The sequence below is a fragment of the Fimicolochytrium jonesii genome (assembly GCF_025526975.1).
Source record: "Fimicolochytrium jonesii strain JEL569 chromosome Unknown EV422scaffold_7, whole genome shotgun sequence".
Taxonomy (NCBI): Eukaryota; Fungi; Chytridiomycota; class Chytridiomycetes; order Spizellomycetales; family Powellomycetaceae; genus Fimicolochytrium; species Fimicolochytrium jonesii.
Window position 1 is genome coordinate 434094 of NW_026515674.1, and position 27016 is coordinate 461109.

General features: G+C 52.7%; 13 protein-coding genes across 13 annotated transcripts; 8 read left to right on the forward strand and 5 right to left on the reverse strand.

Moving 5' to 3' along the window:
• Positions 1-120: 120 nt before the first annotated feature.
• Positions 121-1446, reverse strand: EV422DRAFT_566194 (adenylate kinase-domain-containing protein; the record flags this gene model as incomplete). The annotated part of the gene is made up of 8 exons (XM_053072403.1): positions 121-276; positions 365-460; positions 524-546; positions 617-637; positions 703-880; positions 970-1164; positions 1227-1237; positions 1308-1446. 8 exons carry the CDS (start codon positions 1444-1446, stop codon positions 121-123), a joined length of 819 nt encoding a protein of 272 aa, XP_052926816.1.
• A 241-nt stretch (positions 1447-1687) lies between these two features.
• Positions 1688-4361, forward strand: EV422DRAFT_494774 (Vps16, N-terminal region-domain-containing protein; the record flags this gene model as incomplete). The annotated part of the gene is made up of 9 exons (XM_053067767.1): positions 1688-1749; positions 1816-1901; positions 1960-2063; positions 2134-3315; positions 3383-3520; positions 3587-3695; positions 3760-3962; positions 4032-4112; positions 4182-4361. The coding sequence occupies 9 exons, from the start codon at positions 1688-1690 to the stop codon at positions 4359-4361; spliced, it is 2145 nt and encodes a 714-aa protein (XP_052926817.1).
• Positions 4362-4883: 522 nt separating this feature from the next.
• EV422DRAFT_566196 (kinase-like domain-containing protein) lies at positions 4884-6392 on the reverse strand (the record flags this gene model as incomplete). Its single annotated transcript, XM_053072404.1, has 5 exons — positions 4884-5057; positions 5171-5326; positions 5410-6003; positions 6130-6288; positions 6366-6392. The coding sequence occupies 5 exons, from the start codon at positions 6390-6392 to the stop codon at positions 4884-4886; spliced, it is 1110 nt and encodes a 369-aa protein (XP_052926818.1).
• A 118-nt stretch (positions 6393-6510) lies between these two features.
• On the forward strand, positions 6511-7896 carry EV422DRAFT_524293 (Elongator complex protein 4). The gene has a single exon (XM_053069973.1). The coding sequence runs from the start codon at positions 6577-6579 to the stop codon at positions 7807-7809; it is 1233 nt and encodes a 410-aa protein (XP_052926819.1). The 5' UTR covers positions 6511-6576; the 3' UTR covers positions 7810-7896.
• A 68-nt stretch (positions 7897-7964) lies between these two features.
• On the reverse strand, positions 7965-11023 carry EV422DRAFT_401945 (uncharacterized protein). Its single transcript, XM_053066951.1, has 4 exons — positions 10215-11023; positions 9771-10149; positions 9552-9707; positions 7965-9485 (listed from the first exon to the last, which is right to left on the reverse strand). The coding sequence occupies exons 1-4, from the start codon at positions 10964-10966 to the stop codon at positions 8121-8123; spliced, it is 2652 nt and encodes an 883-aa protein (XP_052926820.1). The 5' UTR covers positions 10967-11023; the 3' UTR covers positions 7965-8120.
• Positions 11024-11774: 751 nt separating this feature from the next.
• EV422DRAFT_505336 (uncharacterized protein) lies at positions 11775-12342 on the forward strand (the record flags this gene model as incomplete). The annotated part of the gene is given in 4 exon segments (XM_053068483.1): positions 11775-11777; positions 11842-11963; positions 12026-12219; positions 12239-12342. 4 exon segments carry the CDS (start codon positions 11775-11777, stop codon positions 12340-12342), a joined length of 423 nt encoding a protein of 140 aa, XP_052926821.1.
• Positions 12343-12495: 153 nt separating this feature from the next.
• EV422DRAFT_401983 (snare region anchored in the vesicle membrane C-terminus-domain-containing protein) lies at positions 12496-13800 on the reverse strand. Its single transcript, XM_053066952.1, has 5 exons — positions 13589-13800; positions 13363-13465; positions 13187-13265; positions 12882-13121; positions 12496-12810 (listed from the first exon to the last, which is right to left on the reverse strand). Exons 1-5 carry the CDS (start codon positions 13692-13694, stop codon positions 12649-12651), a joined length of 690 nt encoding a protein of 229 aa, XP_052926822.1. The 5' UTR covers positions 13695-13800; the 3' UTR covers positions 12496-12648.
• EV422DRAFT_524302 (ribonuclease H-like domain-containing protein) lies at positions 13786-15262 on the forward strand. The gene is made up of 2 exons (XM_053069974.1): positions 13786-13884; positions 13952-15262. Exon 2 carries the CDS (start codon positions 14036-14038, stop codon positions 15065-15067), a length of 1032 nt encoding a protein of 343 aa, XP_052926823.1. The 5' UTR covers positions 13786-13884; positions 13952-14035; the 3' UTR covers positions 15068-15262.
• A 680-nt stretch (positions 15263-15942) lies between these two features.
• On the forward strand, positions 15943-17865 carry EV422DRAFT_402101 (uncharacterized protein). Its single transcript, XM_053066953.1, has 3 exons — positions 15943-16693; positions 16761-17489; positions 17561-17865. Exons 1-3 carry the CDS (start codon positions 16117-16119, stop codon positions 17632-17634), a joined length of 1380 nt encoding a protein of 459 aa, XP_052926824.1. The 5' UTR covers positions 15943-16116; the 3' UTR covers positions 17635-17865.
• Positions 17866-18646: 781 nt separating this feature from the next.
• Positions 18647-20676, forward strand: EV422DRAFT_524306 (uncharacterized protein). The gene has a single exon (XM_053069975.1). The coding sequence runs from the start codon at positions 18942-18944 to the stop codon at positions 20535-20537; it is 1596 nt and encodes a 531-aa protein (XP_052926825.1). The 5' UTR covers positions 18647-18941; the 3' UTR covers positions 20538-20676.
• Positions 20677-21107: 431 nt separating this feature from the next.
• Positions 21108-22031, forward strand: EV422DRAFT_505341 (uncharacterized protein; the record flags this gene model as incomplete). The annotated part of the gene is made up of 1 exon (XM_053068484.1): positions 21108-22031. One exon carries the CDS (start codon positions 21108-21110, stop codon positions 22029-22031), a length of 924 nt encoding a protein of 307 aa, XP_052926826.1.
• EV422DRAFT_524309 (uncharacterized protein) lies at positions 22022-24065 on the reverse strand. Its single transcript, XM_053069976.1, has 7 exons — positions 23737-24065; positions 23569-23667; positions 23361-23495; positions 23219-23297; positions 22651-23139; positions 22452-22575; positions 22022-22391 (listed from the first exon to the last, which is right to left on the reverse strand). The coding sequence occupies exons 1-7, from the start codon at positions 23808-23810 to the stop codon at positions 22309-22311; spliced, it is 1083 nt and encodes a 360-aa protein (XP_052926827.1). The 5' UTR covers positions 23811-24065; the 3' UTR covers positions 22022-22308.
• Positions 24061-26039, forward strand: EV422DRAFT_402182 (rho guanine nucleotide exchange factor). Its single transcript, XM_053066955.1, has 5 exons — positions 24061-24182; positions 24274-25421; positions 25487-25564; positions 25642-25746; positions 25820-26039. The coding sequence occupies exons 2-5, from the start codon at positions 24327-24329 to the stop codon at positions 25865-25867; spliced, it is 1326 nt and encodes a 441-aa protein (XP_052926828.1). The 5' UTR covers positions 24061-24182; positions 24274-24326; the 3' UTR covers positions 25868-26039.
• The last annotated feature ends 977 nt before the right edge of the window (positions 26040-27016 follow it).

The window sequence follows — 27016 nt, forward strand, 5'->3', positions numbered from 1 at the left end:
AAGATGAGGACGTGGCAGACGATTTCTTGACCAAATACGCCGTTCTCCAACATACAGCTATGATGTCAGTCCTCCGCCGCATATGTTCAGACCAACGCTGATGCGGCTAACCCCGACAATCTACTTGAACCACCGGTCTAGCTCTTCAACGATCTGCGGGTAAATGATATCTGACGTCTTTCCATGAAAGCTCCGCAACGTCCCCTGTTCTTTGTAGTAGTTCAAGAGAGGCTTCGTCATTTGGTAGTAGCTGTCGAGACGCGCCTTGAATGTTTCCTGCACGCCGCATGCAATGGTGTTAAAGGATCAAAACTCCCATTGCCAGCAGCCTTGTTTAAGGAGTGTGGTACAACATACAACATACCACATTGTCATCCGGCCTCTTCGCTAGTGGTTCGCCTGTTATGTCATCCATGCCCTCTCGCTTTGGAGGGTTATAGGACATATTATACGTTCTACCCTATAAACCACATCCACGGTGAGTGCTGAATCCTCCACCTGTCCGGAATTCAAAGGGACATACGCTGGCAGGATGTATCCAGCGGTCTGCAAGTCAATTGCGCATCATCGATTAGGTACCCGCGTAAGTAGGATATGGCAGGTGAAGTCTACATACCTATTATTCGCTGTATTATGACTGGATAATAAGTGGCACATGTAAGCTCCAATCCGCCATTTATCGTCTTCCCTTCAGCTTCATACCTTCTTCTGGCACGTCCAAATTAATGACAAGGTCGAGGGGTTGATTCAGCTTCTCCAAATGTGTAGTCAGCGTCTGTGCTTGCGGAAGTGTCCGCGGAAATCCTGCAACATATTGTGTCAAGATACGTGCTTGCTTCAGGTCTCCGTGACCATCAACTTTACCATCCAGCATCCAGTTCTGCGCTCCACAATTGCATCCGGAGTGAGTCAGTCTGAGTATATGCCACTCTCTGGTGTACAGGCGAGAAGGTTCACCAGTTGCCGCACCTTGTCCCTCAGCTTGTCCAGCTCATCCAATATCATCTTGATAACGATATCATCGGGAACCAGCCCGCCCACTTCTATGATATCCTGCGCCTGCAGCCCCAGTGGAGTCTTGTCCAAAATGCTTTTCCGCAGCAGGTCCCCACTCGATATTGTCGTGATGTCGTACTTTTGAGCTAAGCGTTTCGTTTGGGTTCCCTATAAGTTCGAACGTTTAGTGCAACGTCGGAGTTGGCACAGTCGTTGCGCAAATACCCTACCTTTCCCGCTCCTAAGACCTGGAGGTTAGTACAGGAGCTCTCGGCGCCAGCTTCGTGAGATACCGTTTGAGTAACACTAACCTGGTGATCCCGTGATTAGTGCTCTTAGCCGCCGAGGTTGGTCTCCTTGGCGTTGACCTGAGGAATAAAGACGGACGATACAGGTCCGCTCTGTGGCAGTCCTGCTGGCCACCGCACGGGGGCTGAAGAAGCGGAGCATCATTTAAGCGCTGCTGATGAGTTGCTGTTTGACAGCCCAGTGGAGGTAGCGGGGAGAGCCTGAGAGCCAGTCTGTTGAGAACGTTCGGAGCCTCATCAAGCCGTGACCTCACACTCCCCACTCGAGCACACGCGCCGGCTTCGTGGAAGTCTCAAAATCAACTTCAGCGTTGAGGTCCTCTTCCTGACGGAAGGATTCCCACGAAGCACACACATATCTGCCCAACAAAAGCTTCTGCAAGATGTTGGTGGGAAGTCTGTCGCCAACGGCAGATTGGAACCTGCTCAATGACAAGTTCTACTGGTACGTGGACGATGACCGTGTACCTCATTCGCTTCATAGCTGTAGGTTCTTACCATCCGGTGTCAGCAAGCAGGAAGTTTACTCCATGACATGGAGGGGAGTGGACCTTTCCAAGCTTACTGTAGTTGTGGCACCCTTTGGCGGACCGATAGGTATTGCACTTGTTGGGTTGTACAGTAATACGGGCACGCTCTAACGGTCATCTCCTAGCGGCCATAAGGGACGACAGGAAGATTATGGCGTTACGCGGCCAAACGACGCAACCCGACCTTCGCATATATACTTCTGCCGGAAATCTCATCACACAGCTTCAAGTAAGGGCAAGAGTTCAAAATTCAGTGAAATTTTTCCTATACCGAGTGATCGCTAACATTTGGATAATAGTGGGATAAAGGGCGAATAATAGGGCTGGGGTGGACGAATACGGAACATCTCCTGTGTGTACTGGAAGGAGGGTTGGTCAGGGTCTACGACATTCACGGAGAGTTTATTCAGTTCTCGTTGGGCGAGGACGCCAAAGAGCACGGAGTGGTGGAGTGTCGTTTATGGGACACTGGGCTGGTTGCGCTGACGGGAGACTTCAAATTCGTGGCGATCACGAATCTTGATGAGCCACGACCGCAGTACTTAGCCGACCCTGGGATTACGCAGGCACCGTACTCGTGGACTGTTCTGTCACCTCAGCAAACGCTGAGCCGGCATTTGGAGGTGTTTCTGGCTGTGAATGCCACTGTCATAGTCCTGGATTCAGCGACTGTGCAAGACCAGTCTTTGACGCAAGGACCGTTTCTTCGGATGTCGGTGTCACCGAATGGCAAGTTTCTTGCCCTGTATACCTCCGAGGGTAAACTGTGGGTAGTCTCGACCGACTTCCAGAAAAATCTGGCGGAATTCTCAACCAACTCCGCAAATCCCCCGACACAGATGACCTGGTGCGGGACGGACTCGGTAGTCCTGCATTGGCCTGGTACCGTTCTCATGGTCGGGCCCTTTGGAGATTGGATCAAGTACACATACGATGGCGTTGTTCACCTTGTCACGGAAATTGACGGTCTACGCATCATCAGCAACGACAAGTGCGAATTTCTTCAAAGAGTACCTTCTGCGACCGAATCCATTTTTAAGATCGGATCGACAGCGCCTGGCGCCATTCTTTTTGACGCATATGAACATTTCGAGAAAAAAAGCCCACGGGCTGACGAAAACATTCGAAATATCAAATTCGAATTAGCTGAAGCGGTCGATACTTGCGTCGAAGCCGCAGGGCACGAGCTGAATGCACCGCGCCAACGAGCGCTACTGAAAGCCGCCAGTTTTGGGAAGTGCTTCCTGGATTCATACAACGCCAATCACTTTCTCGCGATGTGCAAGAGCATCCGTGTTCTCAATGCGGTCCGGAACTTTGAGATCGGGATACCTTTGACATTTGTGCAATACGAGCGGATCACCCCGTCTGTGCTTGTGGATCGTTTGGTGATGCGTCACCACCATTTGCTGGCATTCCGGATATGCGATTATCTTACTTTGAGTCATGATCGGGTCCTCATACATTGGGCGTGCACGAAGGTGAGGACAACTTTGTGTGAAAATGAGGCTGCCGGTTTGCTGATCTGGCAGTGCCCTCTTTTTGTAGATAAAGGTCTCCGTGGATGATGAGGATACTCTGTGTCGCTTGATCGTTGAAAAGTTGGGTGGTCGGGAGTCGGGGATCTCGTACACAGAAGTCGCCAAAGTGGCGTATGATAGCGGGCAGAGGAAGTTAGCCACCAAGGTTGGTCAGCGAGAACGTGGCAGAAAAACGCGAAGGCACGGATGGCAGCTGACCATTCTTATGTAGCTTTTGGACTATGAGCCTCAGGCTGCGAACCAGGTTCCACTGTTGATGGGTATGGAGGAAGATGAGGTGGCGTTGATCAAGGCGATTGAGAGTGGCGACACGGATCTAGGTACTCCCATTGGATGACGAGGATGTCTCACACGATCGGAATACTAACTCTTCAATCGTACCAGTGTATCTGGTCATGCTGCACATGAAGCGAAAGCTATCACCTGCCGAGTTCTTCCGAATCATCGGAGACAAGCCGCTTGCATGCAATCTACTCGAACTGTATTGCAAGCAGCAGGATCCGCAATTGCTCCGCGACTTCTACTACCAGGAGGACAGACGGGTGGATAGCGCCAATGCTGCTATATCCGAGGGCTATCAGACGCAGGTATGGGTGAGATATTCTGATGAAGCAAATGAAGGAGCTCAGCATCGATTGATAGTCTCGCCTACGCAGGACATGCTCGAGCGCGTGAACAAATTCAAAATTGCACAGAAGCTCTACTCGGTCGAGAAGGAACGCGCTTTTGAGGCGAAGGTAGTCTGGTCTCGTTGCTCACTTCAAGGGAAAAACAAGGCAGCCGCTTGACCGCTTCTACGTTTGCAGACGACGGAGGATGAAGTCAAGCTTCTCCTCTTGCAGGACTCGCTACAGCGAGATCTCGGGCAGGAGATCGTAGGCCTTTCCGTCGTCGAAACAATAGCAAAGCTACTGGAATTGGGTGAAGCCAACAAAGCCGCGAAAGTGAAATCTGACTTCAAGGTCTCGGATAAGCGGTATGTGTGACGGAGAACTAGGAATACAACGATGCATTGCATTGAATGAGGATTTTACAATAGGTTCTGGCGGATTAAGATCAAGGCACTGGTTCAGGTACAGAAGGGTGCAATATTGCCAGTTTCACATGATTGCAGTCTGCTAATCCATTTCTTCCCGAATAGAAACATGACTGGGAAGGGCTGGAAAAGGTAAATCCCTCGCTCAGAACCATGTCACCCTCCCCGACCCTCGTGACTGACACTGACTCCTTGACTAGTTCGCAAAAGCGAATGCCAAGCAGGGATACGCAGGAATCGTTGACACGCTCCTGCAATCAAAGAACCCAGTTGCAGCCACTCAAGCGCAAACCTATGTCCAAATGATGATCAATACAGGGCAAGAGAAGGACGCACAGCAGTTTGTCCATCTCATATCAAAGCCGAGATCAGCGCCATCAAGTCCGTCCAGCAGACGAGCAGCCACTCGTGGATGACTTATGGCATAGCGGTACCGTTGGCGGCCGCGAACGAGAGCGCCCCGAAGCAAAAGCTAGGCATTCGACCCGATCACAACTCGAGGATCACGTTCCGCAGGCGGGAAGAAGATCGACAACTCGAGAGGCGCGTCAACATCAAATTGCTCCTGTTTGGCACGCTTCGGTATCGGCAGCTCGAGGTGGTGCGCCGGCAATGGCTTGCTGAAGAAGTAGAGATCCAATAGAGCCTAGTGCAGCGAAAGGATGAATTGATGCGGCGTGATCCCCACGTTTCTTTCCTTCGATTCCAGGCTAGACCCCGGTTCCGACTTGATGCCACGGAATGTTCTTCTTGACGTACCTCTTTGGCTGGAATTCGATTTCGACTTGAATAGACAAGGAAGCGTTTCAGTAGATCTACAGCCTCCTGTGATGCGTCGGGGCAAATCCGCTCTAACGGTATTGAGGGCATCTTCGGAAACTGTATCTTGTTGTAATCGGGCAAAGTCTCTAGATCCTGCAATAAAAGTTAGGGCTTCCAGCAAAACGATGATGCGAACTTGCAGATGAGAAAAGCGTTATCTTTCGATTCCGACTTACAGGCCAACTGTCTGCTGTCGGTGTGCCCAGTACATTCAACACACAAAACAACTGATCAATATCATTCTGTCCCGGGAACAATGGCGAATGGTTCAAAAGCTCCCCGAAAATGCACCCGACCGCCCACAAATCCACTCCGGCGTCATACATCCGTGCGCCGTAAAGCAGCTCTGGAGCTCTATACCACCGCGTCGCGACTTGATGCGAGTAAGGGCGGGGCTGGTGGTGTGCGGCGGCTGAACTGGCTCCAGACCCGGCTGGTGTGAATTCCTTTCCATGCCCGCCACTCCCTGCCCCTCCTGCATTAACATTGGATGGGAGGGCGCGATGCACTCTCGCCAGCCCGAAATCCGCGAGCTTGAGCACGCCCGTTGGGCTGATTAGCAGGTTAGCGGGCTTCAGGTCCCTATGCATGATATTATTTTCGTGGCAGTATGAGAGCCCTTTCAGGAGCATAACCATGTAGGCTTTGACTTGCGAAGACGTGAGCGGGGTCGGGGTTGTGCGAAGGATATGGGACAGGTCGGATAGCATATATTCGAAGACGAGGACAAAAGATGGGCCTGATGGGTAGACCGAGAGGAGCTTCACGACCTGTAATGGGGGAGGAGACCGTTTCAGCTTTGCCTCTTCTTCCACCTTTTGCGACGTAAGCCCTGTTCGGCCTCTGGCCCAACCCTCCCTGCCTCTCCTTGTCCCAGACAAGACTCGACTACTCACATTCTGGTGTTCAATCACCTGCAGCGCTTTGATCTCTCGGAGAATGGTATTTGGGATCCCGTCCTCCAGCCGCCGCAGCGGAACCTTCTTCAAAGCAACGATTTCGCCCGTCTCGACGCATTTTGCCTTGAGGACGACTCCGTGAGCGCCTTCCCCAATCTTGAGTATGCGTGAGAGAGACGAAGCGCATGAGCGCGTTATAAGGAAGGAGCAAATAACGAGCGGAAGAGGCATACCTTCCCGAGGATCTTGTATCTGTCCATTGCTGCCCTTGCCCAAGGAAATGCGAAGGACGCAATGAGCTCTGACCGAGGGCGGAAGTCGGCGAAAAGTGAGAAAGGTGAGACGACGCGTCGAGATGACGGTCTCCTTCCTCTGGGCTTTCCCATTTCCAGCGACACCCCAGACTCCCCAGACCATATCGATATCGGGCTGCAGACTTCAGCCATGTCGTCTTTCAAGAGAAGAGGGCCGTCAGCCAGCGCCCACGCCTCGCTGCCAGCGACCCGCATATCCGCTCGGAACTCCAGCGTCGTTCTCACTTCAACCGGCGTTCCGTCCATTGACGAGCTGCTGGGTGGAGGTCTTCCGCTGCACACATCGCTTCTTGTCAATGAGGACCGCTTCACCGGCTATGCCAAGCTGCTCATGTCCTACTATATAGCGCAAGGCGTGGCATCCGGGCACGCCGTATCTCTAGCTACCGCCGACGAAGACCCGGAAAGCATTATTCGAGGCCTTATGGGCGTTGTTGAGGGCAAAGTGCCGTCCGAGATGAAGGAAGAGGAAGAGGACGAGGACGTGACACTAGGCGCTGGAGGAGCAGCGGTTCTGTCGGGCCGACGGATGGGTGCGACCAGAAACGACGTTGGCAACGACCGTATGCAGATCGCATGGCGGTATCAGGGCCTTCCGCGCTTCAGCACGGCGGTCGGAGGGGCAGGACCTGCACGAGCTGGCACGCTCAGCCAACAAACGCCGTTCTGTAATCTGTTCGATTTGACGAAGCGCATGACACCGGCTATGCTGAAAGCAGCTGGATCGCAGATGGCGCTTCTCGACATATCTGCGTGGGCGCTGGAAGCAGAGGAAACGGGAAGCGACAATGTGTTCCAAAGGCTGATCCGCCATATTGAAGGACTCGTAGACGAAGGCGGATTCCGAATACGGCCGAATGGCCCGCCACCACCGACCCTTCTCCGCATCGCCATTCATTCAATAGCCTCGCCGCTGTGGGGGTCATCTACCATCAGCCAGCTATCAACTTTCTTCCTGTCCCTACGCTCCATCCTCCGCACATCATACGCCACCGCCTTCATCAGTCTGCCCAACGCCATTCCTCCCCACGTAACCACAATCCTATCTCACCTCTCTGACGGTGTTCTGCGGCTAGACTCGTTCGCAGGGAGCTCAACGCCTGTGCATTCAGCGTACGAGTCTCAGTATCATGGGTTCCTCGATATCGTCAAAGTGCCCAGAGTGGCGTCTTTGGGTGGCCGGATAGGCGAGATGGGCATGTTGGGCTTTAAGGTGCGGAGGAAGCGGTTTTTGGTGGAACGGTGCACGCTCCCGCCGGAAGGTGAAGGCGTGAGAAGAGGGGATGAGGAAGAGGGCAGCAACCGGAAGGCGAGGAGCAGTTGTGGTACTGTGGGTACAGGGAACAATCCGTTGGATTTCTGAGCTTTGCGGCGCTTCGCGTATGTAGTTAGGTCAGCCGGTTAGAGAATAGACTCAATAAATGGAAAGCTATGGCAATGGCCGGAAATCTGTCGACTCGGCGCTGTGCAGGATTTATGTGAGAAGCTCTACATGCAGACGGCTTTTCGCCAGTGTATCCGCCCTACCACATTCACACACAGAGACTAAACACAATGTCCAAAGAACGGCAGCTCGTGAATTTAGATGGACAGCATAGGGTATGATAAACGCAAGCATCCAAAAACGCCGAATGTACAAGGGACCCACTGGGGGTGGAGGAACATGCCCGCGTCTCACAGCAACCACCCCCTCCCCGCCGACCTCCTAACAGCGCTCTCCCACAAGCTCGTAATATCCAACCCTTCGTCCACAAACCAGCAGTCGCAGTGCTTGATGACGTGTGATTCGACTACGTCGGTAGCAAGGGTGTAGACGCGGTGAAGGTAACGGAGCGGTGCGGGTGGGGTATGTGCTGGGCATTTGTGGTGGCAGGTGTTGCGGCAGGCCGGCGCTATTGATGATGTCCCTACGGCCAATGGGGTACCGTCTGGGTGGGAAGCTGCTGGGGAAAGAGTGCCGTCCTCGGGGCTGTGTGCGTGTAAACCGGGCGATGCGGAGATACATGGTGGACGTGACGGCGCGGTTGCGGCCCTTGGACTTTCTACCGGGTCGGTATTGCTCGGGGCGCTGCTGAAGAACGGCTCCGGAGTGAAGAACGAGGGTGGAGATATCCTGCCCAGCAGTCTCAACGGGCTGCTCGTAATCGACGATGACGGCGCCGCATTGGAAGGCTCGGTGTCATGACTTGCCGAGACAACAGGACTCGAAGGGCCCGGAGGAGAAGGCGCGGTATCCACCATGATATACTCGTCCGTTTCAATTGGCGTTCCTGCCGCTTGCGCGGGACCATGGTCCTGGCTGGCTTCTCCAGTCCCGGTAGACTCATCGCGCAAATGACTTTGGTCGTCGACCGGCGTCTGGCTAGGCGGCGGCTGTTCCAGAGATGTGACCGGATCGCCGCCAGTATCCGTGGCAGCGTCGACACGATGCTCTACGGCAGGCCCTGCTTCCGCTCCTGCCTCCGTTGGCGGATTCGGGGGTTTGATGTGCCACACCGGTCGTCCTTGGGCAAACCCTTCAGCTGCCTCCCCTGCAATATTCGGACAGTCCACAAGACTGATCACCTCCAAAAGAGGGCAGCTCTCCCTGATCGCATCTAGCACGCCCGGTCCCACTGTGAGATTGTTGATGGACAGACTTTGCAACCCACTCCAAAAGCCATCACGAACGACGCCGCTGATACACGACTCGGTGAGCACGGTTTGACCATAGAGATTGAGCACCTTCACTTTGTTGAATGCAGGAGCAAGCTCGCGAAGATACGTGTCATCGAACTTCCCTATCGAGCATTCGGGATGCTTGTGCAAGTCTAATGTGTGCACGGGGTTCCTCCGGATGACTTCCGCCAATGCTTTTGCCGACATGTTGGGACATCGCGTCAGTGCTAATATTTGAAGGGTGTTGGTATATGTGGCGAGGGCACGGAGGGAGCGATCGGTCAGTTCCGATGAGACCAAGACAATCCCTTCACATTCCTCGTCTTCAAAGACAAGTCGTAACATTTCCAGGTTGGTGGCTTTCTTTGCGACCTCCTCAAACTGTACCGCCGAATCCTGGTCAATATTGCGGACGAAGTTCCATGCGAGACGGCAAATGGGACTCACCATTTCGTCAAAGACGTCGCAATCGACTAGCCTCAACGTCTTCAGTGACGGCCTGTGATCTAGTTGGATACCAGCGCTCATTGGTCCGACGACACCAGCCATTCCGAGGAAATCCAGCATCGGGCAACCATTCCAAATTACGACGAGAACGTCCATCTACACTCCGTCCAAAGATGAGTTTCCTGGAACGTCAAATGGTAACTGACAGACGCTACCCACCGTTATTTCGAGACAATAGTCCAACGTAACCGCGGTCAGGTTTCGACAACTTGACACCAGTCGTTCAATGCTGGCATTCGGCCCCACCGGTATTCCATCCAGTCGTATGAACTCCAGTCCCGTCATATTCGGAAAGACGTCCGAAAGATCAGAGGTGCTCTCGAAAGCATCAATATCCTTCACAGCTTCAATGTTTAGATTGCGTAGGTTTCCCCCGTGCTCCCTCAGGATTCGACAGAGATCCGGCCAGCATGGTGAGTCAACGTCCTCGATCGTGAGCGATGACACGCGTTGGATCACCGGTTCCATCGATGTTAAAATGCGGGGATCCAAGGATGGACCAGCCACGCCTTCGCCGCAGAGATGCTGGAACTGAAGACTGCAACAATCATCGAGTAAATACTATGTGTCGGTGGAAGAGAACAAATCGTAATCAGGCTGTACCTTTGAAGGTTATTGAGCAAATTACTGACATGCTGCAGCAAGATCACCTTCTGCTCACTGCTGGACACAATCAGCTTCTTCACCATACTCCCCAGCCCTTTTCGTGAAGCCTGCTTCACTTGCGATTCGGCCGAAGAAGGAATCAAGGCGTTTGACACTGAAGGCTCAAGACCGACGGGAAGGATGGCTCGATTTCCCACGACTGTACCCAGCCGCCGCGAGGCCCCATTCGCGAATTCAAGGAAACCCGGCTTGAGCAGATCCCCCAAGCCCTCGAAGGACTTTGGGACCGCCAAACCGGTCCGGGTCCTCCCTGATCGCCTAGGATTGCGAGGTGCGGCACTGAATGCCACACCTCTCACAAATCTCCTCACGCGGGTTGCGTTCTCTAACAGAACCTCTCTCCACAACACCTCCTGTGCGACAGTATTCCACGCTCTGTTGACCAAACAGCAACGATGCAGCGTAGATAGCTCGTCAACTTCCTCGAAAATGGTCAACAGTAGTTCGTGCGGTAATACAGAGGCCGCCCCAGCGATTCGTCGCTTTGCGGCGGTTTTTGCTAGAACAGACAGTGACTCGCCAATTTGACCATCCCGAGGGTCTGCGGAAGTCGGCGATAATGCACTAGGGGCTATCGCCAGTTGCTCTGGTGGTATCCAACCGACCAAGGCGCTTGAGCCTCCCTCCCGCGGCGTCCCTCCAAGTTCAGCCAGAGGCTCGCGGCCGTCCATCAGGTAAGCGTCCTCCATATCGCTACTGTCCTCTCCACCTCTTATGCTAGCCAAGACATCGACCGCAAGCTCCTGTAGAAAGCATAACGGGCAGTGAATATGGTTGTCCGGGGAAACGTCGGACAATTACTGTCACTTTTGAGAACCAACCTGAGCTGCAATCGCCTCTTGCACTTCGAAGGACGTCTTCAGGTCAGTGGGAACGAGAGAGAGCCTCTCGAGCCCGAAGCGTAAAAGGTCCGTGATAAAGGCCGATATGTGTTTGTCTGGCATCTCCCTCGTTTTCCGAGTCGACGTATTCCCACTAAGTCGGTGCTGAAGACACGCTGTTCAATGCGGTAGCGGAAGAGAGAGATTAGAGTCAGGCGTGGACAGTGAAGCCGCTGTGCGCTCGTTGACTGGGAGCGAGCGCCGGTGTGTGCTATGTGAGTCCTGCAGTGCAAGTGCCACCGATGTCGATGGAGGTGCTGCTGGAATATCGGGCTGTTGGCTCTGTCGGGTCGGAGGAGAATCATGAAGTTGGAACACGTTGTTGGTGGCAGATTAGACATGTTTGCTCCCTTTTGTGGCTGGATACATTAGATTGCTAATTAGGTGGGAGAGGATTAGAGTCTCATTTCATTAGACCGCTTCTCTCAACGCATTGCGCGCAAACGCGCGGGATCGCTGCCAGCTCTTCCAAGTTCCATAACGGCACCGCAATTGTCAACCAACGGACAGCCCACGCACGAAGCAGGCTCTCAGTGCTATTGTCATCCTGCATATATATGGAGCAGCAGCAACGCTGGAATATCCACCCTCCGTTTAACTATCTCCTTTCTGCATAATGGTGAGTACAGCGACGCTCCTTGTTTCATTTGGCCGTGCGAACGTCTAACATCCTTGTCCTGCAGAGTCTCGAGTGGGATTCACCACTGCTGAAGGCATATGAGCCACCTGTGCCTCCATCAGCTTTTTCGACACTGGCAGTATCGCTGCTCACCGCTGGCTTTGCGGTTGGGTCACTGTTTTTCATGTACGTGCACCGTGATGGGCGGCAGATCAGGGGACTGAGGCCTACAGTGAAGGACCCGATAGACTTTTATATGACGGGATGAACGGCGCGCTGGGCTGCACGGCGGACTTGGCCTGGGCTGTAGACGGAGATGGGTCGCTATATGACCGGGTTCTCACAAAACAGAACATCGACAGGAACCAAGTCAACGCCACGAAATACACGAGGAGTATAAGGCAAGACATCTTGTTGGCAGTGCCAGCATCGTTACTATTTGGTATGTTGCAAATTACAAGGTTTCAGTCTTACCTATCGAAAAAGAGCAAAAGCTAACTGGGGCGCTGTCTTCACAGGTTTCGGCGTTGTGTTCCTTTTCCTGGCCATTGGGGTATACTTGTGAACGCGTGAACGGTGGGGCTTCTTGTGAACCGACAACAAAGCGCCGATGATCGGTTTCAGAAGATGTTTGCCATGGAAGATGTATATATGAGAAAGGATGTTGTGCGGGGAATGAAAACACGGCGCACCGTGGGATGCCCGAAGGCCATAGGGAGGATCTCAGCGTGAAAACCACGCAGAACAATGGCAAACGCAGAGCTGGCCCATCGCATCATACCAGCATTCCACGAGGGAGGATTGGTGAAATGCAATCGACGATACGATGTTGAATGATAAGATTGCACAATACCGCCTGCGGGCCGTGGCATCACCCCAGATAATGTACAATTAGCCACATAATAAACACCGTTGTCGTAACCCCTCCCAGGAAGATCCACCGGTCCGCGGCCGTCCGCCTTTCGATGTAACGTATTACCGATGTGGATAGCCCAAGATAGTTTGCTACATCGAGAAGTCTCCTTTGTGTGCCCTAGATCATGAAATGCCATCAGACCATTGGCTCGAGAGAAGAAAGTCCTTCGATGTCCCCCTGATACGTGCCTTCAGCGAGTCCCTCTGCTCCACCAGATCCTGTAGCGCTGCCCGCCCCATCTGCATAAACTCATCTAATCGGTGCCCTGAATTCTCAAGAACGCCGTTCTCCCGGATCATATGATCCATCATGAGGATGGTATTGTCGGTGGCCCTAGGATCCGAGGCGCCATGCCCGTGCCGTGCGCCGAATGATGTCCGGCGCTCAACATGGCTGCCCAACAGATCCTTCCTGTCACGTTCTGCCGTCTGGTAAAAGGGCTGTCAGGATTATAATGGCAACTAACACTCGGCATCTCCTGCCGGACACTAACCCTTGCCCGATCCTCCGTTTTCCATCTCGTGAACGCAATTTGTAGAGAGGCGAAATCCTCGCGTACTTTCTTCGCTCGTCTGCCAGAACACGCAGCGGAAAGAGGGGACCGAAAGCCGAGCGTCAGTCCTCCAGGTCCGGCGTCCTAGCGCCGAGCCGAGCAGCTCTTTTACCTACGCAATAGCTTTCTCCTTTTTCGCTGCTGTGACTTCTCTCCGTGCGAATTCGTCCAAGTCGTGGGCTCCCCGTTGTAGTGATGCCAGTCCGGCGGTAATCTGACCTATGGGTTCCGAACGTTGGAATGTGTGAGGGCCCTACGCTTGAGACAAGATCACCACCGGTGCCTCCCAGCGCCGATAGTATCGTGACCCCTTTTTGATGACTCGTTCTCTTGTGGTCAAACCTTGTAATCCCGACGAAGTGTCCTCCCCGCTTTCAAGCCGCTCCAGCTCCTGCTGAAGCACATGCGTTTGCTTGACAGCGTTGTTGTAAAGAACCGTGGCACTCATTTTTGGTTATCGGGGACACTTTGAGGTAATGATATTTCAATACTATGACGGTGGGATGGCGAGGAATTCGCGTGGTCAAGCCTGAATTCAAGCCACGAACCAAAGTCGACGTGGCAGCTGCGACCCGCTGGTCACCGCTTTGTGAATTTGAATTTGGGAACAGAGGGAAAAAGCGGACATACGACTGCAGGTGCATAGACAAGCTCAACAGAGATTGATAGAGTCGGCGACCAACCCCTTGAAACTTTGTATTTCAGGGATAAGCAACTTTGCTCCTCGGTTTTTAGGACGTGAGTTCAAGTCGATAACCGCCATAGCTTTTTCCCGGCCGAATACAGTCAATGACCAAGCCGGAGTTCGCATCCAGTAACGACGAGAAACTTCCTCCAAAGAGGGAATGTCGGGATAACGCAGGGTCTCTTAAGTCTGAAACGCCAACGGACGCCTCCATCCGACCAGTCGTTGACGCCCTACGACAGCAGCTTGAAGATCTGGGGCTCAGCACTCGCGGTCGGCGGCAGGAACTGCAGAAGCGACTGAGAGCTGCCAGGAAGAAGGCGCAGGCCGGAGACACGGCGGGTGTTGTCGACCCCCCAATAGTACAAAAACTGAGTGCAGCGAGCGAAAACGAGCAGAGCATACCGGCGACGACGACGGACCCGGACAGGCCGGAGGGAAGCCAGCCATATGATTTTTACTGCGTTCTCGACGTTGAAGCCACGTGCGACAAAGATACCCTTTTTGAGTTTCCGAACGAGATCATTGAGTTTCCGGTCATCCTTATCGACGGAAGAACGATGGAAGCGATCGCCACGTTCCACCGATATGTGAGACCGGTCGTCAATCCCTTACTTAGCGACTTTTGCATAGAGTTGACTGGCATCACGCAAGACGTCGTGGACGGAGCGAAATCCTTTCCTGAGATGATGTGCGAATTCGAAGAGTGGTTAGGAACGTACACCACCTACCCGTTCGACAACGTGATGTTCGTTTGCGACGGGCCCTGGGATATCCGCGACTTTATACGCAAGCAGTGCGAGCATTCCGTTGTTTCACGGCCGCCATATCTCTGCAAATTCGTGGACCTGCGGAGACTTTACATCGAGCATTACCACCGCGAGAGGGCGAATCTGGCCGGGATGCTTGCCGGCTTGGGCATGCAGTTTGAGGGTCGCGAGCATTCGGGGTTGGATGATGCGAAGAACATTGCGAGGATCGTTGTCAAGATGATGAAAGAGGATGGATGTATTTTCAAGCCGAACAAGCAAGTCAAGCTGAGCAAAAGGCGGGTGTCGAGGAATGGCAAGGTGCTTTACACCACTGGAGACAATAACTCGTCTCATTGGACGAAAGGGGATGTCATCACCTTCTGAAATGACCCCAATCGAAATGATGGAACCCGGGGTGCTGGACGCTGCAGGATGACACCGAGATACCAGACCACGACCATCATACTTCTATCCTTTGCCCCCAGCCGATCCAATAGAAGTAGACAGCATTATTTATGTACAGATTGTATAACAGAAAGATATACCCCTCGAATCCAAATTTGACAAACATGCACCCCGTTCGCTTCATCTTCCGTAAACGAAGTCGGGTCATCGCGAAGAACGGGACAATACTCCGTTCAACGAAAGGGAGGGGCCGCGTCTTCGTGTTCCGTGGGACGGAGCACCAGCTACTACGTAGCAGCACGTCCAGATGCCATATGTGTCTGCGCGCTGGAACATCACCGCCTGCTTATTCATGCTATGCGTTCCAATCGCGACTACGTCCATCCGTCGTGCCCACACCAAATTAAGTCATCAATATTCACATCCACCCCACGTTTGCGTCGGATGCCGTTTCCGCACTGCCCTCGTCGCCATTCGCTATCATCGTGACATCCCGCAACTATGTTTTGTCCACTTTCAGGGGAGCAATCACCAGGTCCGCGTTGATGGCCCGATCTCCAACTCTTTGACAGGTTTCAAAGTCGTTCCAAGTCGCTCCAAAATTTGCAAAAGTGCTCATTGTTGTTCAGGTACTGTCTGCATGGTCTGGAGAGAGACCTGGCAGCATCGCCCTTTTCTGACGGACGTTCCTTCTGTTTAATTTTGACAGGGCCATTCCGAATTGACAGCGAGATGGTGAAACACGGGGATGACTGTGTTCATCACCCGAACGCGTGGTTCACCGCCGTTGGGTTGCGAGCCGCCACATTTCGGAGCCTCCCCCCTTTCCCTCACGCTTATAGGTTTTTGTGGAATAAGGCCGCTGCCTCACAGCAACAGCGCAATCTTCGTATTCTCGTCCTCACCAGTACTCACTCACTCACTGCAATTGCCTGGAGGACTCCACCTCGCCAAGCTCACGCATACAGCCTCTTCCGACTGCCGCTAAACTACTGGAACCAACTCTGCTACGAGTTAGTTGACTAGCAATGGAGAGAAGACGGGCGCTGCAGGGACTGCTACTTCTGGGTTCGGCTCTATTGCCGTTCGCGAGCGCCGCCTGCGTCGAAGTGAGTGGGTCTGCCCGCTGCAGTGAGCTCTTTCCCTCCTCCGCAGCACTTGTCAATACGGACACCCTCGCGAACGCAACAAGCGTGATAGATGCGGCGACCTTCGATGCGTGGGTGGACAGCTCAGCGGAAAACACTCTACTGTCGCTGAACTGTGGCACTTTAATGGACGAGGCAAAGTCCCACAAGGTGTCCTCTGTTAGATTCGGGGTGAGCTTTGGCTGTCAACAAGCTTTACAGAGTGGCAGCACCTGCGGTCCGCAGCCAGCCATCAACGACCCCTCGTTGAAGAAATTATGCCAATCGACCTGCGGCGGGTTCTTGAGCAGCGTGATAGAAACCGGCGTGAATACTGGTCTTTGCAGACCAGACCCGACACCATTGCAAAACTTCCTTGCATTCAATGCGACTATCTGTGGGAGTCTGCCCGCGGACCGTCTGCCCGCGGACCAGACGCCTTGCTTGAGGGCCGTGAAAGCCGAGATTGATTTTTGTGGTATGCTTTTCCCAATTTTCGCCTGGGCTTGCGCAAATCCATCCCTAACGCCAGCTGTTCTCTGCAGGGTATCCGAATACGGCCGAAGGACGAGCGCAAGCGCAAGCGCTGTGCCAGACGAACTCCAGTCTTCCTTGTTGCAACGCAAACGATAGGGTACCACTGATCGCAGGTCTCTGTGGTGGAGGGCTGTTTGGGATCATCGCCATCGTATTCTCTGCGTACCAGTACCGGAATCAGCGGAATCGACACCGAGTAGACAACGCCGCCAGCAGAGCCAGCAGCATTCACGCACACAGGGCGGAACTAGGGGCCAGATCCAGTCACATGTGGGCGCCTACGGGAGGTCCATCGTCGGTGTCGCCGGGCGCCTATGCGGCACCCAAAGAGGAAATCAATTCTCCATACAACAGCAATTCTCCGCAAGGATTCGGATACTCTCAACCGAACGAATACAGCCGAACACATCAGGCACCATCTGGAGCATATGGTTATCAAAATGGATACCAGCCTCCATCAACAGCGGAAGTGAGACAAAGCGGTCTTCCAAGCCCCCGGACACCAACCACTCCTAGTACCCCCAGACAACCAACGCTCGGCATGGGTGCCACGCGCAATGGACGACCAGTGTCAACCCGGCATTCGGTCCGAGTAGACTCATATACGGCACAAAGAGAGAGTAGGATTGCGGGCACACATCGGGCTATGGTTTTGGAGAACTATGAGCCAGCAGGAGCAGATGAAGTGCGCCTAAGAACGGGAGATGTGGTACATGTGCAACGAGTCTTTGACGATGGTGAGTCTAGGCAATCTGAGTTTATCGCATGACACTAGTAAACCATCCGCTGACCGTGTCTCGTTATTTAGGCTGGGGATGGGGTCGAAACACAAGTACAGGACAGGAGGGAGCCTTCCCTACCGTCTGCTTGAACAACTTTTGAGCAGTCATTTGAGGAGACGTTTGAATGTGTAAATAGCGATGCTCCGTTGTATACAGTTACAGTAGAGACTTCCCGGAGAAGTAGTTACGGCGTAGATGCAGCAGGGGCGTAAATGGTCTTCCCGACTAAGTCTATATCTAGTTTCGCGTGGCGAATAACACCAACGGTTTTGCATTGATAATCTTGGGTGTTCTGGGACTCCGCAACTTCAACAGTGTCGCAAATGTCACTATATTATTCTTCGAGCTGTGTGGGACTCTCGACCCGCGTTTGCACTTCCTTACATTTGCACTACCACCAAACATATCCGACTGCGGCACAACACAACCAGGTATGAAGAACCTTGTCAGTTGTATAAGCAAGTCAGGGAATACAGCAATAAGAACCGTCCTAAAGGTCCCTAAAGCGCATCGTTCTTCGCAGCCATAGAAAAAGGCACCTGCTTCACTGAAAGGGAGAGGTTACCGGGTAAAGTTGCGGTTGGTCCTTTCGGCGTTCGGTGGACGGAAATCGTTGAGAACTATCCGTAAAGGCATTCCCAAGCTGTCGTGCCCTGGCGGTTCAGTAAATGACTGACCAGGATGCCGAGGTGCTTCCCAACTGCGGGCATGGGAGCATGGGTCTGCCTTCGCCATGAGCGAAGGGGAGTTGCTCATGAACTCATGATGCATGAGAGCTCCTCCCAGAGTTCGACCCTTTTCGGAGTTCGTCCTTTTATACATCCATGGGGGCGTGGCTTGGCATATTAATTCTCGCCATCCACGTGCCCGAAGATAAACTCATTTCGGCACAGCCACAGGACCTTATGACTTGGCGGCAACTATGACGCGGGCAAGCAACTTGTGGGCAAATTGGGCGTCGGTGGGAGCGGGCCCAGCGGGGACTGTCTAATCACGGCAAACAGACTTTCAGGGTTTTGATCAGATTTTATCGATTTTGGATTGAGCACCGAACCGAGTCAAATCGGGCCTGCATTTGGGCCAAAGTTTGCCGTCAAACGTTCAACGAACACCAACCTCACAGCCCGCTGACGGAGTTTTACAGAAATGACCACGCAACTTGGCGCAAGGTGGAAAAGTGGAAATTCTTTACGTAGCGGTCGGCCAACCTATTACTATATTACTACGCCGTTCTGCGGTATAAGAAGAGCGGGAGCTTCGGCGTATTCGCAGGTCAGAACATAGCAGTAGAATCTTCCGTCAAAACTACTTCCTTCAGAACACCATTCGCCTCTGGAGGTTGATACGACTCTCCGAAATCTTTATAAGCCCGACACCAAGCGTCAATACACAAACGTATCCGTCGCCATGCAGCTGATAGCGGTGCAGCGCCTCGTATATATATGGGCTTGTCTTTATTTGGTGATAGCCTCGGTTGAAGCCAAAGGAGGTCGCGGTGGAGGCGGCGGAGGCGGCGGTCGTGGAAGCTCTGGAGGTGGAAGCAGGGGAGGAAGTTCCGGAGGAAGTTCCGGAGGCCGCTCGTCCGGTTCTCGCACTACCGGTTCTTCTTCCATCGGCAGCGGGTATCGATCCAACCGAGGAGTCAGCAGCTCAGGCAGTTATTACAAGTCCGTGCCAACGACAAATACCGGAAAATATACCTACCAGCGCGGATTGGGCGGTGGAGGATACATTGGGTCAGGCAGCTACAGACCTCGAGGGTACTATATCGGCTCGTACGGCTATTACGGATATTATCCATACATGTACCCATTTGGGTACGGGCATTACTATCCCTACTGTGGGTATGACTGTCGTTACGGTGGAAGGTACAACGATAACAACAGCTCGTCTTACTATTACGCTCGGCCATACGATACTGCTGCCGGAGTCCTGAATAACAACTCCACCGGCCCCGTCGTCATATCGACAATACGGAACGATGGCAACGAGGATGGCGGCGACATTGACAACCGATTGCAATTCATCTTCTCCGCTGCCAAGTACCCCTCCGTTCGGTCGACGTATTATGATACATCTGCAAGCGAAATCGCGGCGCCTGGCACGGGTGACCCCGGTGATTTCACTCTGGGCTTGACGCTATACCGCCTCATCGAGTACGCGGACGTAGACGGCGACTCGGTCTATACCGACGGCAAGGACACTCAAGTCCGTTACCTCGATTTAAGCGCAGCCGCTTGGTCTCCTTTTGCCTTCACTCAGAAGACCGCGGGTGATCGGGACTACTATGAGTCTACTATTCGAATGACGGCGCTGCCCACTTCAGCTGATGGTACTCGATCCAACGTCACAGCGTCACCGGCAACCGTCACACTGACGTTCCGCACAGCGAACGCAGTCATTAACACAACCGAAACCCTCAACCCCACCATCCCCAACAGCGCTGGCATCGATATGGCTGTGACAGGCTTCGGGCTTTCTCCAAACTCCCCAGTAAAGCTCGCTCTCATCGTGCTCATCCGCACCGCCGAAGTCTTCGGACAAGACCCCGACCTCCCATCGAACCAGGGCAACCGCACAAAGGGCGTGCAAGCTGGCGATGCAGCCGGTGCACGCGTTGAATGGTCTGCTACCGGATACGCGACCTCGACGAACTCTATATCTACTCGCGTCCCGAACCTCTCCGTTACGGGATCCCAGCCTCTCTTCAACAACGCCACATTACCGCAAGGCCTTAACAATGCCGAGGATGACCGAATCACCCGAGGTAGACCCGAGGCTACTTACGCCCAAGTTATCAACATCAACCTTGATCCCGCTGCCGCTGCTGGCGCTCCGCTTGCCCCCAACACGACGCAGACGGTGTCGCTGGTTTCCTTTTTGGACGAACAAGTTCTGACACCTGAGAACGGCGGCATGTCGTCCCGCGGTTTCACGACACTTACTGCAGCCGTTGCGTGTTTTGCAACTATGGTGACGTTGTTTGTGAACACATATGCATGAGATGGATCTTGCATAGATTGCTATCTTTTGGGACCTTTTCGCAAAACAAGTTTTGCTCATACGTCGTATCTGATGCGCTCATATTGGCCCATCATAATTTGTATATACAATAGTTAACATGAAATGCTTAGAACATGCCTATACTTCGCATGCAACTGGCAATGTCGGCGCTGATGCACATCCCGTAGGAGGGTACGGAATTAAGAAAAAAACCCCGTCACTGTCATTGAGCCACGCGCTGTCGAGTTTTCTCTCGATTGCCCGTCAATCGGAAACCAGTGTGGGGAGTTCGGGAAACAACGAAGAAAGGACGGAAAAGGTTTCAAACATCATACCCATCGTTGCGCTCACGAACGAATTACTCGATTCACGCAAGGCAATCTCACTAATCTCGTCTCTGTTGCGAGGTATTGTGCGTGACTTAGACGCTGAACCGGGGCTACTAGGTATTGCGGAAGAGACAGATTTCAGGACGATGAACAGATCGCTGACATTCACCTTTTCGTCTCTGACCCAGCACCATTACACCGCTGACAAAGCTAGTCAGGGATCAACAAAGAGCATCCCACCATGGGCGAAATACCTATCGCTCCGGGTCTGCGAGAGTTCAACAATGCCAGCACCGCGGACGTCAAGTTCGTTTTCAGAGACGGAACCCCGATGTTCGCACACATGAAGACTCTCAAAGCCTGCTCGACATACTTTGGGTCCCACGCTGACTTCACAGAAGGTCAAAGCTTTCAACTGGAGCAGAACAAAAATCAAGATGAAGAACTGATGTGTTTAAACGAACCGAGCTACAAGTACACCATCCACGTGAAGCATTTGACTGCGGACGAGGAAGCCTTCCAACGTCTCCTCCTGTACATCTATACCCACGACCGGATTACTCTCCAAGTGACCCATGGCAACTTCATCCACCTCGTGGCTTTGAATCACTTTCTCGGCCTCCACAAATCGCTCGACTTGCAGAGTATCGCTCTGGCTGCTTTGGTGACCGCTCCGTTTAACGTCACGCTGTCGAGTCTTCAAAGTGCGGTCGAGACAGGCTCAATGGTTCAGGACGAGATGCTTGGCTTGTTTAGGGAGCTCATACGCTCGCGAGAGTGCCGCGGCGGACAATTCGGAACCTGCAAGTGCCTTTACAAACCATTAACCTCAAAAACGAAGGCGAGGACCCAGTTCCCTAACGCTAACTACAAGCAGAGGCAATGTTTGAAGTGCCTTCAATGCGAGGAGCATTGCGCACTGGATTCCATTCGGATCGCCCTCAGCTTGCCCGCGATGTGGGTACTTTCGACACGGAAACACGAACTGACCTACGACGTCATTGTTCTACGTAAAGAAATTCAAAATGCAGTGAAGAGGATGCGAGCACCGGCGATTCTTGCAAGGTTTATGGAGTCTTTGGATGAAGTGCAAGTACAAGGGCTCCAGTGTGTGATAGATTTCAAAGAAGTCTGCTGTGCGCTTTTCGCAACCAACGTGGGTTGAGGGCCAAGAAGATGAACAGGCTCGCGCCTCTTCTCTCGCTGATCATAAGTGGCTTAAAGGTCGTACCGAATGTCATGTAGTTATTTTCCCATGTCCGCGTACGTGTGTATATGTACACCCAGCCCATAGTTATGCAAAACGCATGTACATCAGTAGAATAGCAGATGCAACCAAAGGAATCAACCGTCGCTGTCGGCTCCGAGTAGCGAAAAGCCACTGTCAGTATGATGTTTGTTTTCCAAATACATTCTTCTACCGCTCCCTCGTGCCACCTTGTCTATGCAGTCGACATTGGTTCTAAGGAGTAATTTGGCTGAACGTGCTTCACTTGGGGCACCACCTTGAAAATTTCATCCGCAACTGAGAATACACTGTGAGCACTTTCACAGCTAGCATCGCTCAGAAGAGACGCCGGCTTACTTCTCAGTTTTTGCTGCAGCCATCGTTCTTGCCGTTGGGCGTTTACGGTATCCAAGAAATCCGTTTGCACTCTCAGTGTTGGCTGTAGTGGCTTATGTACGATCTTTTCCAGTTCCCATTCGATCTGACGGTACAACAAAGGGGTGTCAGATGGTATTCCCATGGGAAAGAAAGCTGATGGAGAGAGTTTCATCCCTACCTTGAACGGCCCCTGCACTCGCTTGTCTTCGCCATCCTTCCCGCGATGCACTGCTTTAATAGGATCTCCCTTGTAATTCCTCACTCCAACATGCGTGTCCACCCATTCTTTCAACGCCCCACTACTCCTGATATCTTCTTCAGCAATATATAACGGCGGCAAAAGCTTATGCCGTCTCATGACTTCCTTCGCAGGAGAGGCGCTCCTTCCTCTCCTCCGATTCCGTCGATACTCTGACTCCTTCGGCGTACATGTTCCTTCACGCACTGTAGAGTCGGCAGCCAGAGCCTCGGAAACGCTCATCTCAACTGTGCGGCGGTGCCCCACGGGTCCAGAGTAGACGCCCGGCACCGCTTTGGTGCCGAGCAGATGATGACGAGTGGCTGCCAGCTTGGCAGATTTCTGAACGGCGAGATCGTGAATGTAGTCGAGGTGCTGTTGATGTTGGTGGGCGGCGTGGTTGTCGAGATGTATCCGGAACTCCTCAATCTTTGTTGAACGATGCGAAAGTTAGTGTGAAGATGGTTTTAGGCTCATCCACATGAGGCCCAAGTTCCTGCAGTCCGACCTTCTGTTTGACGTTTTCCAGGTACGCCTTTCGCTTGTAATAGTCGAACACGTATTCGCGAACCCAGAAGCCCCGCCATCTGATTCAAAAATGAGAAAATTCATACCAGACTTCGCCAATGACGCTAATGAGACACACTCACATTCTCTGGACGCGAACGGCCATGTCATGATAATGCCGGATTCTCCTGTCTTTGCTACGCTTGAAGATCAGCCGGCTCAGATCCTCTCTCCCGCGGAAGCCACGGTAGTATCTTTGGACAATGGTGGCTGTCGAGCTGCGGGTTGGGAGACGACATTTGCGTAAGCGATACAAAGGCAACGTGGTGTCCATCGTGCGTCTGTACGTACTGCAGAGTCTGTATACGCCTCCGTACGAGGAATCCTCTCCAACACCGCTGTATTGATATGGCCGCATGATGTTCACGATCACGATTCATTTCCGCATCCCTAGGATGATGAAATTTTGGAGTCAATCGTTTCATTTCGCCCTTGATCGTCAAGCCTGGAGCTTCTTACGTGGCCTTTTCGAAGAATAGATCGACTATATCAACGCCTTGTCTGGCCCATATTTTACTGAACGACAGTGCCATCCTGCGGGCATCAAAGTAGTAAGTCGCTGGAGAATCGCTGTATCATGCATGTTAAATGAGATGCAGGTAGTCGGAAGCGCATGTCGGAAATGAGGAGCTCAAACCATCGCAATGCGTATGGAACGAACGTGCGGAGGATTGGCAGTCTGAGTTCATCTTTGGGGAATCGGTCAATTTACCTTGGGGTTTGGATGTGATATTGACATCACAGCCATGTAGTCTAGTTTTTCTCCCCTCTTTGATCCGGCAACGGAATAGGTCTGCCACCTTTTCTCCTTTCTTCTAAATTCAGCACTAACCTTGATCTTGAATGAGATTTGACACCCACATCGAGAATCTGACAGCGCGTTGATTTGCGGCGCCACACATCTCGTAAGCATTTGCGTCCTAGATTCCGAGTGAATGCTTCTCGAAGCTTTTGCTATGATTCTCGTCGAACCAACGCTCACAGACAGAAGCTCAGCTCGCTACTTCCCTCCCCTACCATTCTGCTTAAGAACATTGGAAAGCAATCCGATGCCGACTGATTCCGAGCGAACACTTTCGATAGGCCCTGGCGCCTCGCACCCTTCGCGAGGTGTTTCCACAGCATCCGGCCTCTCGAGCAGCCCGGCGGGACAGCACGGAGATGGCGGCTTAGGGGATGCCTCACAGCTGACGACCCTGCGCTTTGCGAGAGCTCTTTATGACTTCGCTGCAAATGAGCGCGACGAATTGATGCTCGAGGAAGAGGACATCGTGCAGGTGCTCAAGATCGACGAAAAGGGAGGCTGGATGTTTGGCCTCAAGAACGGGGTGTGGGGCTGGTTTCCGACGAATTTCGTCCAGATGCTCACAGACAGTGAGGCGGTCCTAGAAGGCTTGCTTGAAGCCGCACAAATTGGGAAACCCATAAGCTTTGCGCCCGGGACTCCCACGACCCCATCGCCACATATGAATGCCGCCCTCCACGACTCAAAGCAGGGCTCGGAGTACGGTTTCTTTCCGCCTTCGACGTCGTCCCAGCACATCTCGCTGTCTTTGTCGCAGTCGCCCTCAACAAACTCGTTGGGAGATGACAGTAGTGGCGGGCGCCAGGTGCCTGGCACACGCAACTGGGCAGCTAAATATAAGGCGATGCCAAGGTATTCCAAGCGGGTGTCGGGCACCGGATTGGATGAGCTAGAAACAGCGATAGAAAGTGGCATTAAGGAGGCGCTGGCGCGGCCGAAATCTGAAATCACGAATGTCCCTGAGGAAGCTATCAATGTCAAAGAAGTGGCATCACGGAAAGGGTCCTTGCGAAAAAAGGACCTGAAGTTTCTGGGAGGCAGTTTTGCGGAGCGATCGAAAACGGTTACGATGGTCAATCAGGTGCATGCAATACCGCGCCAGCGATGGGTCGATGTCATGGGCGGCGCAGAAGAGGTGGCCAAACTAGGGCTGGACAAGAAAGAGATCCAAAGACAAGAAGTGATACATGAGATTGCCGTTACGGAAAAGGATTATGTTGCCGATTTGGAGATCATTATTAACGTGTACATGAACCCAATGAAGAAAAAGTTGCTACTGCCGGCTAAAGATATGGCAATCATCTACTCCAACGTGGAGCAGTTGTTACCGGTGAATCAAGTAAGTCCTCTTATGAGTCAGTTCACAAAAGAGCCTCTGTTATTGAACTTAGACGTCGAATCCAGAAATTATTGCAGTACCTGGATGAGCGGTTAGCACAAGGACCAGTCGTAGAACAAGTTGGTGACATCTTCATACGCGTGGTATGGCATGGCCGGTGGCTGAAAGTGCAAGTCAAAAGAACGGCAATAACTGAGGCATAAACAACGGGCTTGCGCAGAGCGACTTTCTGAAAATGTACACGATGTACTGCCGAAATCACCCATATGCGCTGATGAAGTATCAAGCCGTACGGCAAAATAAGTCCGTCGCGAAGTTCATGGATGTAAGCCGTTCATGAATGTCCCATCAGAATGTCTTCTCTGGCCGTGGCTTACATGTTCCCCTTTCGAACGTAGAACGCCGTATCGGAAAGCCGGATGATGAGTCTGGCCGACTTTCTGTAAAGTCTCAAGCCACTGGTTTCGAGTCGTGGCTAGCAGAAATTCTGACCGGATGTATATGCAGGATAAAGCCCGTACAACGAATCTGCAAATATCCTTTACTGATTCGGGTGAGTCCTTGTTGCAAGAAGGAGCGATTGATGAAATGCCTTTGAGAGGTGCGCTTTTATGAGGACAAAGGGAGAATGTGCTGTCTACCTACAGTAGAGCTACGATGGGATTGATGCCGACGCACAAGGAAGCCCCGGGCTACCAACTGTCCGAATGCTACCGTGCGACCGGCGAATAAGGATCCTTTGCCATAGACCTCATCCCATTTCATTTGACATGCCGAATCTAGGAAGCAATGAAAAACACAAACCAGGATCATCCTGATTATGCAAATCTGCAACAAGCTCTTTTGAAGATCGAAACTGTGGTTACGATCGTCAACGAGGGGGCTAGGCAGGCGGAAGCGGTGCAGCGAATGTTGGAGATCCAAGGGAGGTTCACAACGGTAAAACATCGCTCTCCGAGTACGTCTGGCAGACCCCAGATATTGACAAGCCTTTGGGTCTTCCATCCAGAAAATGAATATCGTAGCCCCATGGAGGCAGCTGCTGAAGTCTTCTTCGATGGACTTGGTCAAGTCGAACGGTGATCGATCACGACGGGAAACTTTTCTCTTCAACGACATGTTTTTGCTGGCCAAAGGACATGGCGGTGACGATCAAAAGCTGAAGCTTACAGACATGATCCCTTTCGACAAGATCTTGATCAATATACCGTCTGGTAAGTTCACTGGAGGTGATGCAAATTGGCAGCTTGTCCGAATCCATGAGAGGTTTCGCTCTCCTCACCATTTCGTCCGGTTCCTCTCGCAGTTGGCACGGATCACCTTATCGAAATTGCTCATGTCAACGTTGCACGCTACACATTAGCGTGCGATACGGCTGAGCACAAACAGCAATGGATCGAAGCCCTCAAAGATGCCACACGAACTTGGGTCGCGCAGAAGAACCGAGGAAACACCAGTGGTCCCCACATTGGGGCGCCCCTTGATGCACATGCATCGGGTGTGTCGCCGACTGCGAGTTCGGGACAAGTCGCAGCCCCACAGGGACCTGATGACCAGGTGTTGTCAGCACCCGTTGCGGTGCCAATCCCGACCAC